Source organism: Coloeus monedula (assembly GCF_965178545.1).
Source record: "Coloeus monedula genome assembly, chromosome: 4".
NCBI lineage: Eukaryota > Metazoa > Chordata > Aves > Passeriformes > Corvidae > Coloeus > Coloeus monedula.
In genome coordinates, this window is record NC_138784.1 from 52,393,262 (window position 1) to 52,407,143 (window position 13,882).

Genomic DNA, 13,882 nt, shown 5'->3' on the forward strand with positions numbered 1-13,882 from the left:
ATTCTCATTTCATAATAACCTAGTATTAACCTGACATTGATATTTTAATCTTTGAGAGTGTGATTAAAATGAAACCAGGAAGGTGATTCATGGTATCTAACACAAGTGCATATAATCTTATACAAACAAAAGGAAGAGAGCACCATCTCTGAAGAGCAGTTCAGAAACTAAGGAAACTCTTTTACTTTCCTCCGTTGACAACAGAGAGACTCCCCAAAGTGGTTAAACACATCTCCTGATTGATGGAGCTACCTGTTCTCCAGAAATTCGACATAAGACGTAACATAAAGTCATCTCAGTAAAGGAACCATACACAAGTAAGAGATGAGCTTTGCAAAGGATCTTTGAGGCCAGAAATGAAAGGGTTAGGTTTTATCTCTTCCTCCAGCTGAAGCAGATTAAGTCCATCATGAACATAATTGGTATCCTGTATCTTGTTTTAACATTTATAAATAAGACCAACTTTTTGGCACAGGCACAAATGTTTTCCTGTACTTACTAATAGTGGAAAGTCTCATTGACATCAGTAATGTATAAACTATGCTTTAAGCTAGAATCAAAGAACTACCTACCAAAATGCAGATAATGGGTAAGAATAATTTTTCCCCTTATTCATATAGTCATTGACTCTAATTCATTTTGCCTACTGCTTATGCTTTTATTCACCGAACCTCTTCTAGAAAAGCAATGCAAAAATATGTAAATACACCATTTTAGAAAACATCTATGAGGAAAAAAATCGTTGTGGGAAATGATACCTACATTTTAAACATCATCTTGGTTTCAAATACTTCAAAGCCTGTTTAGCAGCATAGGGTATGGCATTAATAGCCATTGCTAATTAAAAATAAGGTATGGCATTATCAGTCACTGCTAAGCAAACTCTATCAGCAGCAACATCTCTTCAGTTCTGTTAATGAAAGTACAGCTGCAAATTAAATTAACAAGATATTATAATGACACTGTGTTTAGGAATGGTCCCAATCATAGTTTACAAGTGAAAAAAAAAACCCTTATTTTTTTCTCAATGATTTCATTGTGTTTTCAAAGGATATAACAGCATTTGCATGGTTCACTAGCATTTCAAAACAAGTAGAGCATACAACCATTTCTTTATTTGTTAAAATAGGTTCAAAAATCATGGGAAATGTATACAATTTCTAAAGCTTTGAGATGTAGAAAGATTACAGCAAAAATATTTTTTGCCAAAACTTTCTATACTTTGTTATTCTGCTATTCTGTTTTCAGATGAAGTTCTGGTTCTATTAATTAAGTGTTGTGAAATTACATTACTTCCAAATAATTACAAACAGATTTTCATAATAAGTGGCATGAAATCAGCTTACCATACTATTATAATACCTTATTTGTAAGCATTGCATCTAAATGAAGGATCTCTAATATAAATGTAAATCCTCTATTTGATTTCAAAATACAAAAGCAGCATTATTTTCTCATTTTACATTGTCTCCTATGTGTCTCTCCCTCTTGTTCTTCTTTTGGCTGCATCATCTTGGATAGGAAAATCCTCTGAATATTTACATAGTGTTTTTTCCTTTAGATGACAGATTCGGAACTAGCTACAATTATTTATGAGTTTATGAACTAACTAGAACCTGATTTTTGAAAAATGCACTACATGCTTACACTGTATCATATCAGTAATAAAAACATCTGGAAATGTGTCCAAGAACGATTTGAAAAGGGGTAAAAAAGGATACTGAGAAAAAATAGCATCCCGCAAAGAATTAACCAACAAAGGCTGGCCCTTCAAAGGTGAGAGACAGTATGCCTTGTAAGAAAATGCTGAGGAAGCTTGGCTTGCATAGTTTAGTGAAAAACAGATAGAGGATCTAACAGCAACCTCATTTTGAAGGGCCCTTACAGTGATAACAAGAGTCAAATTCTTCTTGGTAATGGTAGGTGGAGCTCCATAATAAAAGGTTATAGAAAAAAAACCTTGCCCTTTGAGAGGCTCAGCCTTGGAAAAGAGTTCTTCACAAGGACACCAGTGCAGAAAAGCTGCAGTATTGCCATTCCTGGGGGTTTTCATGACTAAGCAAGACAAATTCACAGATGACCAGATGTACTGATGATGATAATCTGCTTTAAGCACAAGGTTAGACTAAATTACACCAACAGGCCCTTTCCAACCCACACTTGCCTTTCTTTGAGGATGCATCCCAATACTAACTCCTCTGCAAACTCTCAACAAATCAAGAACTGTCACTTTGATGATCTCTTTTGCATTCCCAGGAAAACTCAAAATTAATTTTCACAGCAGCTCCAAGAAAAGCATTCAAAGAGCTGGAAGAGGATGGAGACTTAACACAAACAGATGACATTTGAGAATTAGATGTTTGTATATGGTAAGCTATGACTTACAGTCCTTTGTGCACCTCCTTGATTTTTCTACATTTTAGTGTATTTTTATGCCTTGATTTTTGTGATCAAATAAAATTTTCATTCATAGAATACTTTCAAGGTAATTATATTCATAGATATTAAGTCCCCCCCAGAATAAGAGTTCAGTCTGAGTCTGTGTGAAGCTCAGTAATATCCAGAGAAAATAAACACATCTGTACACAGACTTCATTATTTAGAGTGGGACAGTGAAGCAATTCCAAACACAAAGGCAGGGGCACCACACATTTAGAGAAGGAGGAACCACTCTTGGAGGAAGGGGTGCAGCTGGCTTGTATTTACGTCACATTTGTCTAGGCTGATTTCTTTTCCTTATACTGCGTCATGCTACTTTGTTGAACGTTTTTTTAAGTCCCTCAAAACACCTTCATTACCCTCTTCAACAGAAGGATTTGAGAGATGAAGAAGAGATAGAAATGTGGAACTAAGGGAAGGTAAATGAATGAATGGTTTGTGAATGAATGGAGATGGCTGAGAGATACATCATCCACACCCACAGACACACCACAAACCCACAGAGTTTAAGAGTGTCCTGTATTAGAAATTGCATTTCTAATGGAGCTTAAAAGAGGAAGATGTAAGTTCAGTAGAGAGTCATGCACACAGCTGCTCAACAACATGCAGTTTGTTTTCAAATCCTTAAAATTAAGAATTAAAGAAAAAAAAGGCTCATGTATTCTTCTAGGAAGCAAAAGACAAAAACATCCTTTCCTGTACAAACAGACTTACAGATATAGACTTTGGTAAAAAAAAGACAAAAAAGAGGACAAAATTTGAATTTACATGTTAATACACTGACATAATCTTAATATGTGAGCCTATCTTAGGTCCATGTATCTGTCCTTACAATAAAAGCCAGAGATAGATGAAGAATTTACATACAAGAAGAGACTTGTGGCCATGCACTCAAACAAGCAACGAATTCAACTGTCCTGGCTGATGTGTCAGGGTTTCTCCCAATATCCTTTTTCAGACAGAACAAGTAAGCTTGCTTGCCCTTTCCTATTTTTCTATTTACTGAAAAAGCATATGAGAAAGAAAATTAATACTTAAAGAGTTCTCAGAAAGAAGTGCAAGGTATGTACCAGTAACAGTTCACTCCACACTAAACTGTTTGAAGACTTACATATCATACATAAAGTTTAGCACTATTCTCTTTTTTTTAATCTGTTTTCCTGAAGTTTGAACAGAGCAATGATGCTTAAACTAAACTAAACAACAGAGCTAAAGTAACAACAAAATGTTTACTGGTTTAATTTAAGCACGTATTTCCAGCAGCTTCCAGTACTTTTGCGTCCATGTTTTTTCCCAAAGAGCAATCATTACCAAAATCAATTTTATGTCAATTGTCTTAGCATGTTTTTTGTTTGGGGGTTTTAAGTCAATAGAAAACCAAAAAGCAGTATCACAGCAGTAGAAGACATTCTATCCATCTTATACCCAGTGAGGATGATTAAACACATACAGAGCATTTTTTTTTCTATTTATTCAAAAATATCTTGTCTAGATTAATCTGTTATATGACTGTTTCCTCTCTTTCCTCTCAGAAACCCTCCCCCATCAATATATTAATTTTTAGCTAGGTTTTAGGAACCTTAGCTTACATATTGGTGAAATACATGCAACCAACCATTCACTTTCAAAATGAAAGCTGTTTTATTGTCAATATGACAGTTTTTTCTGCAACATACTTGTTCCAAAAGAATTTTCTTTTTTACAGCAAATGTTCTAAATATGCAAAAAAGTATTTTTAGAGTTATAAATCATTTTTACTGATTTATGAAATACAGCCACCTAATATAAAATTCAAATAAATTATTTATTTTACTCTATTCAGCTTAGAACAAAAATAACAATAAGTCCTCAAGGCTCCAATGGTATTGGTTTAAAAATATATTGTGATGATGCTATCCCAGCTTACATTGAGCTATCTACTTATATATCCACTGTATCAACTTGTACCAGTTATATTTAATTTTTTCCATAAACAGAGCTAAATTCACAGAACAAATGAAGTGTGCCTACAAAATATCACCAAAAAACCAGCACCTCAGTCTATATGAAAATTAAGTGGCAACATTTTAACCCTTGTAATGTTAATCAAGACAAAGATGCAAATTAAAAAAGTGACATGAAAGAACAAATCAGGAGAGGGAAAAAGAAAAAGTCAACAGCAGGATACCTTCTTTTGTCTGTTTTCAGCAGCAGCCAACTGAGCCGACATTCTTTCTTGCATTTTCCTGCAGTGAGCCATAACAGCTTCTAAAATGGACAGAGGGTTCATGCAGATTGGCTTCTTTTCTTTATCACCAGCACCTGCCTCAAAGTCTCTCTGAAGAGCCAGAAATGGGTCACTCAGATTAAATCTTCCATATCGCTCCTGGATAAAAACCTCTTTGCGCCGGGCCTAACAGAAAAAAAAAGCAAACCAAAACCAGAGAAATAAAACTCAATGCATTCTTTGAAGTACAACCACACATAGAAGAAACTTAAGACTACAGGGAAAATAATATATGTCTTTTAAGGTTTTAAAATATTTTCTTCATGTATGCATTTACAATCGCTAAAAGAAAAATATGCCTCAAAAAATCAGAAAAAAAGCCCACAGTGCAGAGAAACACTATGAGAAAGATTTCTCCAAAAATAGAGAAAAACACTTCTCTGTGACTTGGTTCAAACTCAGTTTTGAAGAATAAGCAAAAAAAAAAAAAGGGAAGAATAAACCAATTCTGAGATACAACAGAGGAGAAAGAGGGCAAATGCTTACCCAATAGGTTAGCACACAATTTGGGAAGCTTGAAGTTAAAATTTTAACATATGAAAAGTTCATGAACGATAACACACATTTCAGGGCATGAGAAAACAAAGAAGATCATAAGAACTATGTTAGGAAAACTCCTCAAAGACTAACTACGAGTTACATACCTTAGTGAATGCCCAACTTTTTCTATATATTGTCCACAAAATTGAAATGTTGTCATAAATGAGAACTTGTTTGGAAAAGAAACAAGTGTGCCTACATATTCTGATTCTTGAAATACTTCTAGTTTGTTTTTCAATGTGATAGTATAAATAGAAATTGAAAATCTTTATTAAAAAGACCAGGTCTTTGGAGCATAACTTCAGAAAAAGCTGACAGAGTTCACTCAGACGTAAAGTCTAGTTTGGCTTACAAAGTCAGGTAGTGACTGGTTGAAGAGATAAAAATAAACGGATGGAACCTAGTTATTTTTTATAAAGTGCCTTGCAAGTAACCCCTAATTAGTCTAGTATTTTAATCCCTTCATTTATAATTTATAAAATAAAACAGCTAGTTCTAAAGGTAATATTACAAAACCAGGGGGAGGGGCTGTATTTTTAATTTTTGGTTCTATGAAATGAAGTTACAGGACAGTATCCTGTATCTTAGGAATTCAACCTTCATGGAAAGGAAACCATTAAAACCAAAAACCTTAACATAAATGGATTAAATTGCTAATCAGCCAAGCAAGATGATAAATCCAAGCAGGTTAAGAATTTAAATAGAGAAGGATGCACAGTACATATAAAAATTATCAACAACTTAAAAGCCACTTAGTTTATATAGAATGAGACATCAAAATAAAGGAAAAAACAGATGTAGCAGGTCTGCTGTAAATATAAAAAGAAGTCGACCAAGAGCCCTCATCGTTAAATCCAAAGAAAAACAAAGAAGATTAACTGACCTTAGAGGCAAAGGCAATCACTTGTGCCTTTACAGATTGTCAACCAGTGAAATAATGTGTCTTTTCCAATTTTTTCTATGACCCCTGACCAGCTGTCCTCTTGACACATACTAAATGCATATAATATGAATATATACTTTGAAATGTTCTCTAACATGCACAGCAATTAATAGAGCAAGGCAAAAAGACTCAGTGTGCAGTTGCCAAAATAGTAAGAGGACCAGGGGTTCGGATTCATTAACCAAGAAAAGGATGAATCTATATAATAGGGATGAGCTCCATCTGAATGAAAATCAAAACCACAATTAAAGTGGCTATTGGAAAATGTGGAAGCTAACTACTGTGGAAAAACCAATAGGTCTCTAAAAGCACGTGGTTTGGAATGACAGACTGGCTGAAGCCATAACTGCATAACCTCAAGCACAGAGTAAAACATATTAGCAACTCTCAAACCATAGACAGCAAAATCATGTAAAGATGCTTCCAACTCAAAGGGGAACTAAATGTAAAATATTAAAACAAATTATTCCATGTTTTTATACAAGTATTGTAAATATAAAATACAATCACTGGATGATTTCATGGGTTGAAAATACACAATTTAAAAAGAAGGTACCAGAATAAAAGAAAAAGCAGAAACTTGGGAGAAGGAAGATGATGGGTATTTTCCCAAAACTTAGGCACAAAGTGATGGAAAGACAAACTAGGCTTGAGGTTTTTTACAAGATTCCTCCAGCCTCTGAATAACACTTCTGTCCCTTTGCAATTCACAAAAGTACATCAGATGAGAGAAATAGAAATCCTAGAATCAGAAATTTTTTCTCTTATAGTGTCCTTCTTTACTGAATTTCAAGTCATAAGAGTTAGTAGCAATACCATGATATTTGCTTTTCTGGGCAGTCATTATCTGTAGAATATACAGTCTAAAATCATACAGGTAATTACTCCTTTAAAAGAGTGTCTGCATAATTTGGTGGTTGTGTTAAAGCAGCATTAGCAGTGTCTCATATATTAACTTCAATTGCATAGCTATTTATAGAGAAAAGAACAGTTAAACTGTTTATTGGTGAATAATTAACTGAATAATTTTCAAACAGAACATTTTCAAAAATAGAATATGTACCTGCTATAGGAGGTCATGAGGACCACTGCATTGTGAAAGGTGCTATATGAATTTATAAATCATCAGCTTTAGTTTTCTGCACAAACTCATTTGCACAGCAATGAACCTTTTAATGGAAGGACTGAGACTGGAAGTATTTAAAAGTATGAAAGATGTCCATGGGAAATGATACTTTTTTCAGCCTAAATCAGTGGTACACAAAATCATTACTTAAGATTGGAGCTAAATCCTTCAACAGGTAACTGCTAATGAAAAGTGACAGCAGGCACACACAAATCAAGACAAAGTATCTAAAACCAAAGATAAAACCCCTTTAAACAGTTAATTTACGGAATTCACTACCGCAATAGAGCAAAAGATTAACTTACTTAAAACAGCTTTTTAATTCAGTCAGTAAGAACATCACATTTATATAGAACTTTTAAATCCTTTCACAAGACCTGAAACATTAAACAAGAAGACTAAAATAAAGTTACTAAAAAAACTAAACCTTGAAGTTTTTTGATGGCTGATGTGTAAAATTATGTTATTATGATCAAGGATGGACTACCAAAAAAAAAAAATAGATCTGAAAAACATCTTCAATGTTTTCATTTTGATCATTTAAAAAATGATCAAAAGGTACAACACAGCTTCTATTCAAGGAAGAGCTAAGTAGAAGTAGGACTTTTCAGTGTGAAACAGAGACAATCAGGGAGAAAGGTGCTTGAGGTCTGCAGGCTGACAGGACAAGTAGCGATTGTTCCATGATCTAATGAGGGAGATTTGAGTTGGACACAAATTCTTTTCACTGAGAGCAGATAAGCACTGGAACATGTTACCCAGGGAAAACACATAACTTCTATCATTGGAAGATTTCCCAAGACAGATTGGATAAAGCCATCTGTAACTCAGTCCATGTTTGACCTTAGTCCTGCTTTAAGAAGATTGGACTGAATGATCTCGCAAGGTGCCTTCCAACCTACATTACTTCATGATTAGTGATTTCTTCTAGACTGTTGTTTTTTGGGGTTTTTTTTGTTAGCTTATAGATGCTGGTAATCTTGTCAAGTAACAAACGACAAAAAAGAGTTCTCAGAGGAAGGAAAAGCAATAAAATATTTGTATATCAAGTCTTATGTCTTGCTTTGGATCATGACAATACTTTTTATGACCTGGGAAACAGAACTTTTAGTCTGGGATATTTTCAAAAATAAAAAATTAGTACTAAACAATCCCTAGGGATTATGCAGCTATACAATACAAGGGGAAGGTTTATTCTCAAGTTTTCTCTCCTAAGTCTGCAGCCAACAAGAAACTGAAGGATCAGGCTGTTACGATAAACTGCTTCTTTTATGACTCTCTCAGGGAGCCTGTCTCCTACCACGTACAGCAAGACACCTCATTCATCCCACACCAACCTTTTTCAAGTTACCTCAAGTTATCTGCAACCTACCTCACAGAAACATTCACTTCTTAACCTGACCATTTTGCAGTCACTAACCCTATTTATTGACTGGCAGATGAAGGTGGGCAGTGGGGTGTGCAGGGAGAGGAACAAAAGGAATGAAGATATCTGTGCAACGGCCTGTGGGAAAAGCTGCAAAAACAGTGTAAGAACTGGTCTGTAACTATTTGTTTCTTGCATTCCACTTCAGAAGAAAACAAAAATTTATTTTCAGTGACCAAACTGAGAATTATGAAGTCTAATTAGACTTCTTCCTCTGTTATTGAAGTAAGAATGTAAGGGGGCAGGGAGGTCTTCAAACAGTAGGCATTTTACTGTGGACTTATAGCTAAAAGCATAAAGCTAGGAAAAAGAAATACGATCAATTGATGTATATAAGAATAAGCCAAATAATGAAAACCAAAAAATTAATCACATAAGCTATATTATTTGTTTTATATTCTTAAAAATTTATGTTGATATTAGTTATATACATTTGTTGAAAAGAGTTGTCATAATTAGCAACGTAATATATGTAAGCAACAGTGCTTTTAAGGTTAATACTGTATTTTGCCCCCAAAGCATCTCAGAGTTACCTCTTCATTTATCTGCCAAGTTAAGAGAGTTCAGCAGGTCCAAGTCTTACATGCAGCAACCAATGATAAACATCAAAAATAGGACTGCATGTCCTACGCTGCTGGGGAACAACGGAACTGAATTAAAGCTGCCCCAGAACCCTTAAACAAAATTTCCTTCCTTTCAAGAGCATTTGTTGCTCTGATTAACTTCCTTTTCCACATTTATGAAAATTGTTTCAACAGATGTTGACAGATTCATATTAATATTTTCTCTTGAAATATGAATTAGGGAGTGGTAAAAAGTTTTCTGAAACTAACCAGTACAGAAGAGGAGGCAGTAAAAGCTTATTTTATGTGTTATGTTAAAGATGAGGGTGAGCCGCTCATTCTAAATAAAACTGAAAGGGTAACATTTTTTTAAAAGAGGAAGATGTCTGAAAGAGAGCATGTTTATAAATCTTCTTCAATGAAATTATATACTTTCTTGAAGTGACTTTTTGTAGCTATTCAATTAAGCAAAAGAAAATTATCAATGAGTATATACTCACAATAAAAGCAGTAATTTCAGATACACCTGCAAAATACCAGACTGGAGGACATCACGCCTTACTATGATTAATTAAGAATCACTCTTTAAGAATGCCAGCAATTTTCTTACACAGTTTGGTTTGGGGGCTTTGTTAGCTTTTTTAGTTGCCTTCTTTTTTTTAATGCAGATGTAAATTAATATTTTCAACGTATTGTGAGATACTTCCATATAATTTTTTACGAGAAAGCTAAAAATGGAAATGTAAACATCAATTACTGCAGAGGAAATGGTATCTTCCAGCATGACTTCTGTCAATGAACACGTGATGCTCAATTTTTCCTTACAATCTTAACTGCAGTCTAAACTCCTTTCTTCAGCACAGTGACAGTGCATACCTATGCAAAACCTAAAAGGGGTTAAATTTTAATGAACTCCATACTATATGAAAAATACTTTACCAATACATTCAAAGTGTCTGTTTCCATGTTAAATGTCAAGTTTCATAAGACAAAAACTTGTGTGTCCATTTTAAGGATGAAAAAATTGAAATTCTCTGGAGAAGACTGATGATTGTAACACGCCACTCGTTCAAAAAGAGTGAAAACAGTAGAATTGAGAAATTGAAGGATACAATCAGCAAGTTAAACAAAACCAGCATACAGGTTGATTATGCTGACAGACCTACATAATTGTTTTGTACTATAAAGACATGCTCTTTATGGATGACTGAGCAGGACCATGGAAGAAGTCAAGTCATTTGGTAGAGGTACTAATAAAAAAAGAAAACATACCCAGTTAGTAATTTTTAACGTGAGACACACATACCCACAAAAAGCATTCAAACCTTTCTTGGAGAACTGTCTTGTAGCAGTCATAAGCCATGCAAATATATCAGTGAAATTTGTTACAGTACAGTAGACTGCATGATATGTAAAATTTTCCTCGAAAAGTTATTCCAAGCATGAAACTAATATCCAAAAGCTGTATTATTCTCTCATTCACGAAACTTTTTAAAAAATCTGTAATTTGCAAAGTACCCCTGTCTCTTGGAATCACATAGCTTTAAATCCAAGCTTTTAAAAAGCATTTTTCAGGGTAAAAAACCAGCTCTGAATAAAAGACTGTATGTTGTTTTACAAGGTTATTCGCAGTATCCTCAGGAGAGCAGATTTTCTCTGTTTCATGCAAGTATCCAAATATTATAGTGCTTTGCAAAAAGCTGTACAATTTTCTTTTCTCTATTATTATCTTATGCACTGAAAAGCATACCTGATAAAAGCACAAAATGCCAACTAATTTAAATCTCTGTGTATAGAAGGACAAACATTTAAGTAACATTTAAACAATCCTGACAAGTACTGAAGCAGAATTATATAACCAAGGTAATGATCAAGCCTGGATTTTCTTAGGGGTCTAACTCCATAAAAGGAGGGTATCATCCAATAGCACCAGATGATTATTACCACAATATTGATAAGTAGCACAACTGCCTTCCCTTTCTCCCTGTACTTGACAAAAACCTCCATGAAAGGAAAAGGTACAGACAGACAGGACAGACAGACATATGCTTCCAATTCTTCATTATTAATTTTCTCCCTTAGAGTACTGAAAACTCACTATTTTGAAGTTGCAGATTTTAAAATGAAAATGCCATATTACAAGGCTAAGATCAGTTACTAACAGATCAGTCCCAACAAGAAAAAAAAACCAGTGCAGTGAATATAAAATATTCTTCACTTCACACAATGTAAAAGGTGAAATTCAGGCCTTGCACTAAGTTTCTAAATGAGGAAGAAGAAAAAGTTCAAGTCATGAAACCGCACGTGGTTTTGATTTGAGAAGAGCTATCTAAATGTTCCATATAAAGATTACATTAGACCTATTTTATGACAGCTTTGTTGCCTGATGCTTAAACATTTGCAAATTATAGGCCAATATTTTGTCAGGAAATATCACTGTTTGATGCTCTGATTATCTAACCGCCCAGACATTTATTTCTGAAAATAATACAGATTTTCATACTGATAGGAGTGTCAGCTGATAGAAGAGACTTGAGCTCTCTGGTTACTTTAAATAACCATTTGTCATCTAGAATTTTTGCATGTTCAAATTTATAGTTTAAATTCATGCAAATCAATTCATAATTCTTTACATGGAAATCTGTCAGCCATTCTTCTGAAGTGTTGAAGGAAATCTGACTTCATCTCTAACCAAAGTAGAGCACTTTAACCTTCATGCTTAGCAGTTAAAAAAAAAGCTTCTTCAGCTCAGTGAGAAAACATACCAAAGACATTAACAGTAAAACTTTCACTTAATCAATCTGTGCTTCTGTTTGAGTATTTAGATTTTCATAATTTCAAGCTATCAAAATCTCAGTTAAGATACCATCCCACATTACTACATGGCAATTAAATTACTACCAAACTTTACATATTTTAATGAAAAAGTATACAAATTATGTATTTACAATGCCATCATCAGGCAGAGTCAACATGGGTTCACAAAGGGAAAGGGCTATTTAACTACTTCCATATCCTTCTGTGTAAAGTCAACCACCTCGTGGATGAAGGGAAGGCAGTGGATGTACTTTTCCTGGATTTTGGTAAAGCTTTTGATACTGTCCCTCACAGCATCCTTCTGGACAAGTTCTCTCTGGGATGAGCAGGTTCAAAGTGCATTGGGTGAAGACCTGGCTGAAGGCTTGTAGTGAATGGGGCTACATCTGGCTGCTGTTGGTCAATAGTGGTATTCCTCAGGGCTCAATCCTAGGGACAGTTCTCCTCCATACACTCATCAATGACCTGGATGCAGGAGTCAAATGCACCATTAGCAAAGCTGCTGATGATAGCAAACTGGGAAATGCTGTTGACTCCCTTGAGGACACGAGGCCTCGCAGAGGGATCTAGATAGTTTGGTGCATTGGTCAATGACTAATTGGATGCAATTTAACAAGTCCAAATGTCAGATTCTGCACCTGGGATGGAGCAATACCAGGCACAAATATAAACTGGGAGGGGAGGCTGGAGAGCAGCCCTGCAGAGAGGGATCTGGGGATGCTGGCTGACAGCAGGATAAACGTGAGTCAGCTCTGTGTGCCCAGGCAGCCAAGAGGGCAAACCCCATCCTGGGGTGATCAAACACAGCATCACCAGCTGGGCAAAAGAGGTGATTATCCCACTCTATTTAGCGTTGGAGCAGCCTCACTGGGAGTGCTGTGTGCAGTTCTGGGCTCTGCGTTTAAGAAGGATGTGAAGGTGAGTGAACGCGTCCAGAGGAGGGCAACAAAGCTGGCAAAAGGGCTGAAAGGAACATCCTGTGAGGAGCAGTCAAGGACTTTGGGCTTGTCAAGTTTGGAGAAAAGGAGGCTGAGGGGTGACCTCATTGCTCTCTACAGCTTCCTGAGGAGGGGAAGGGGAGAGAGAGGGGCTGCTTTTTTCTCCCTGAGATCCAGTAAGAATGGTTCAAAGCTGCACCAGGAGAGGATCAGACTGGACATTAGGAAGCATTTCTTTGCTAAGACGGTGGTCAAACACTTCCTAGAGAGGTGATTGATGCCTCAAGCCTGTCAGTGTTTGAGAGGCATTTGGACAATGCCCTTGCAAACACATTTTAACTTTTGGTCAGCACTGAAGTGGTCAGGCAGCTGAACTAGATGGTCACTGTTCATATCCCTTTCAACTGAAATAGTCTATTCTATTCACAATATAGATTTATTTGAGGTAGTGTTTTCAAATTATTTTCAGTATTCACTGGAAGGAAATTGTGAGAACAATACATATTACCTCCAAGAAGAATTGCATTCTTGCTACTACCCCTAGTGAAGATGAATGAACAAATACATTTTACTAAATTATTTTGATTGATCAAAAGGAAAATTTTAAAGTAAACAACACTCATCTGCATTGGATTTTACACTTTGGATGTTACACTGTTTATTAAAACTTTAAAGCAATTTTCCAGCTAGAACTCCTTTTACAGATACCATTAGAGTTAGCAATTTAAAAATTTCCATGTAACAGCTTGTATCTCCACAATATGTAGCTAAAATTTTACTTTGCTATTTCAGAGAAAATTCACTATAATCACTGTTGCTCTATT

The 13,882-nt window shown here is 35.2% G+C and overlaps 1 protein-coding gene across 1 annotated transcript in view; it reads right to left on the minus strand.

Annotated features, from left to right (window-relative positions):
- CTTNBP2 (cortactin binding protein 2) overlaps window positions 1-13,882 on the minus strand; it is an 81,359-nt gene that overhangs the window by 46,499 nt on the left and 20,978 nt on the right. The window contains 1 exon segment of the mRNA XM_082280769.1: window positions 4,607-4,831. Within this exon segment, the coding sequence (XP_082136895.1) occupies window positions 4,607-4,831 (225 nt within the window).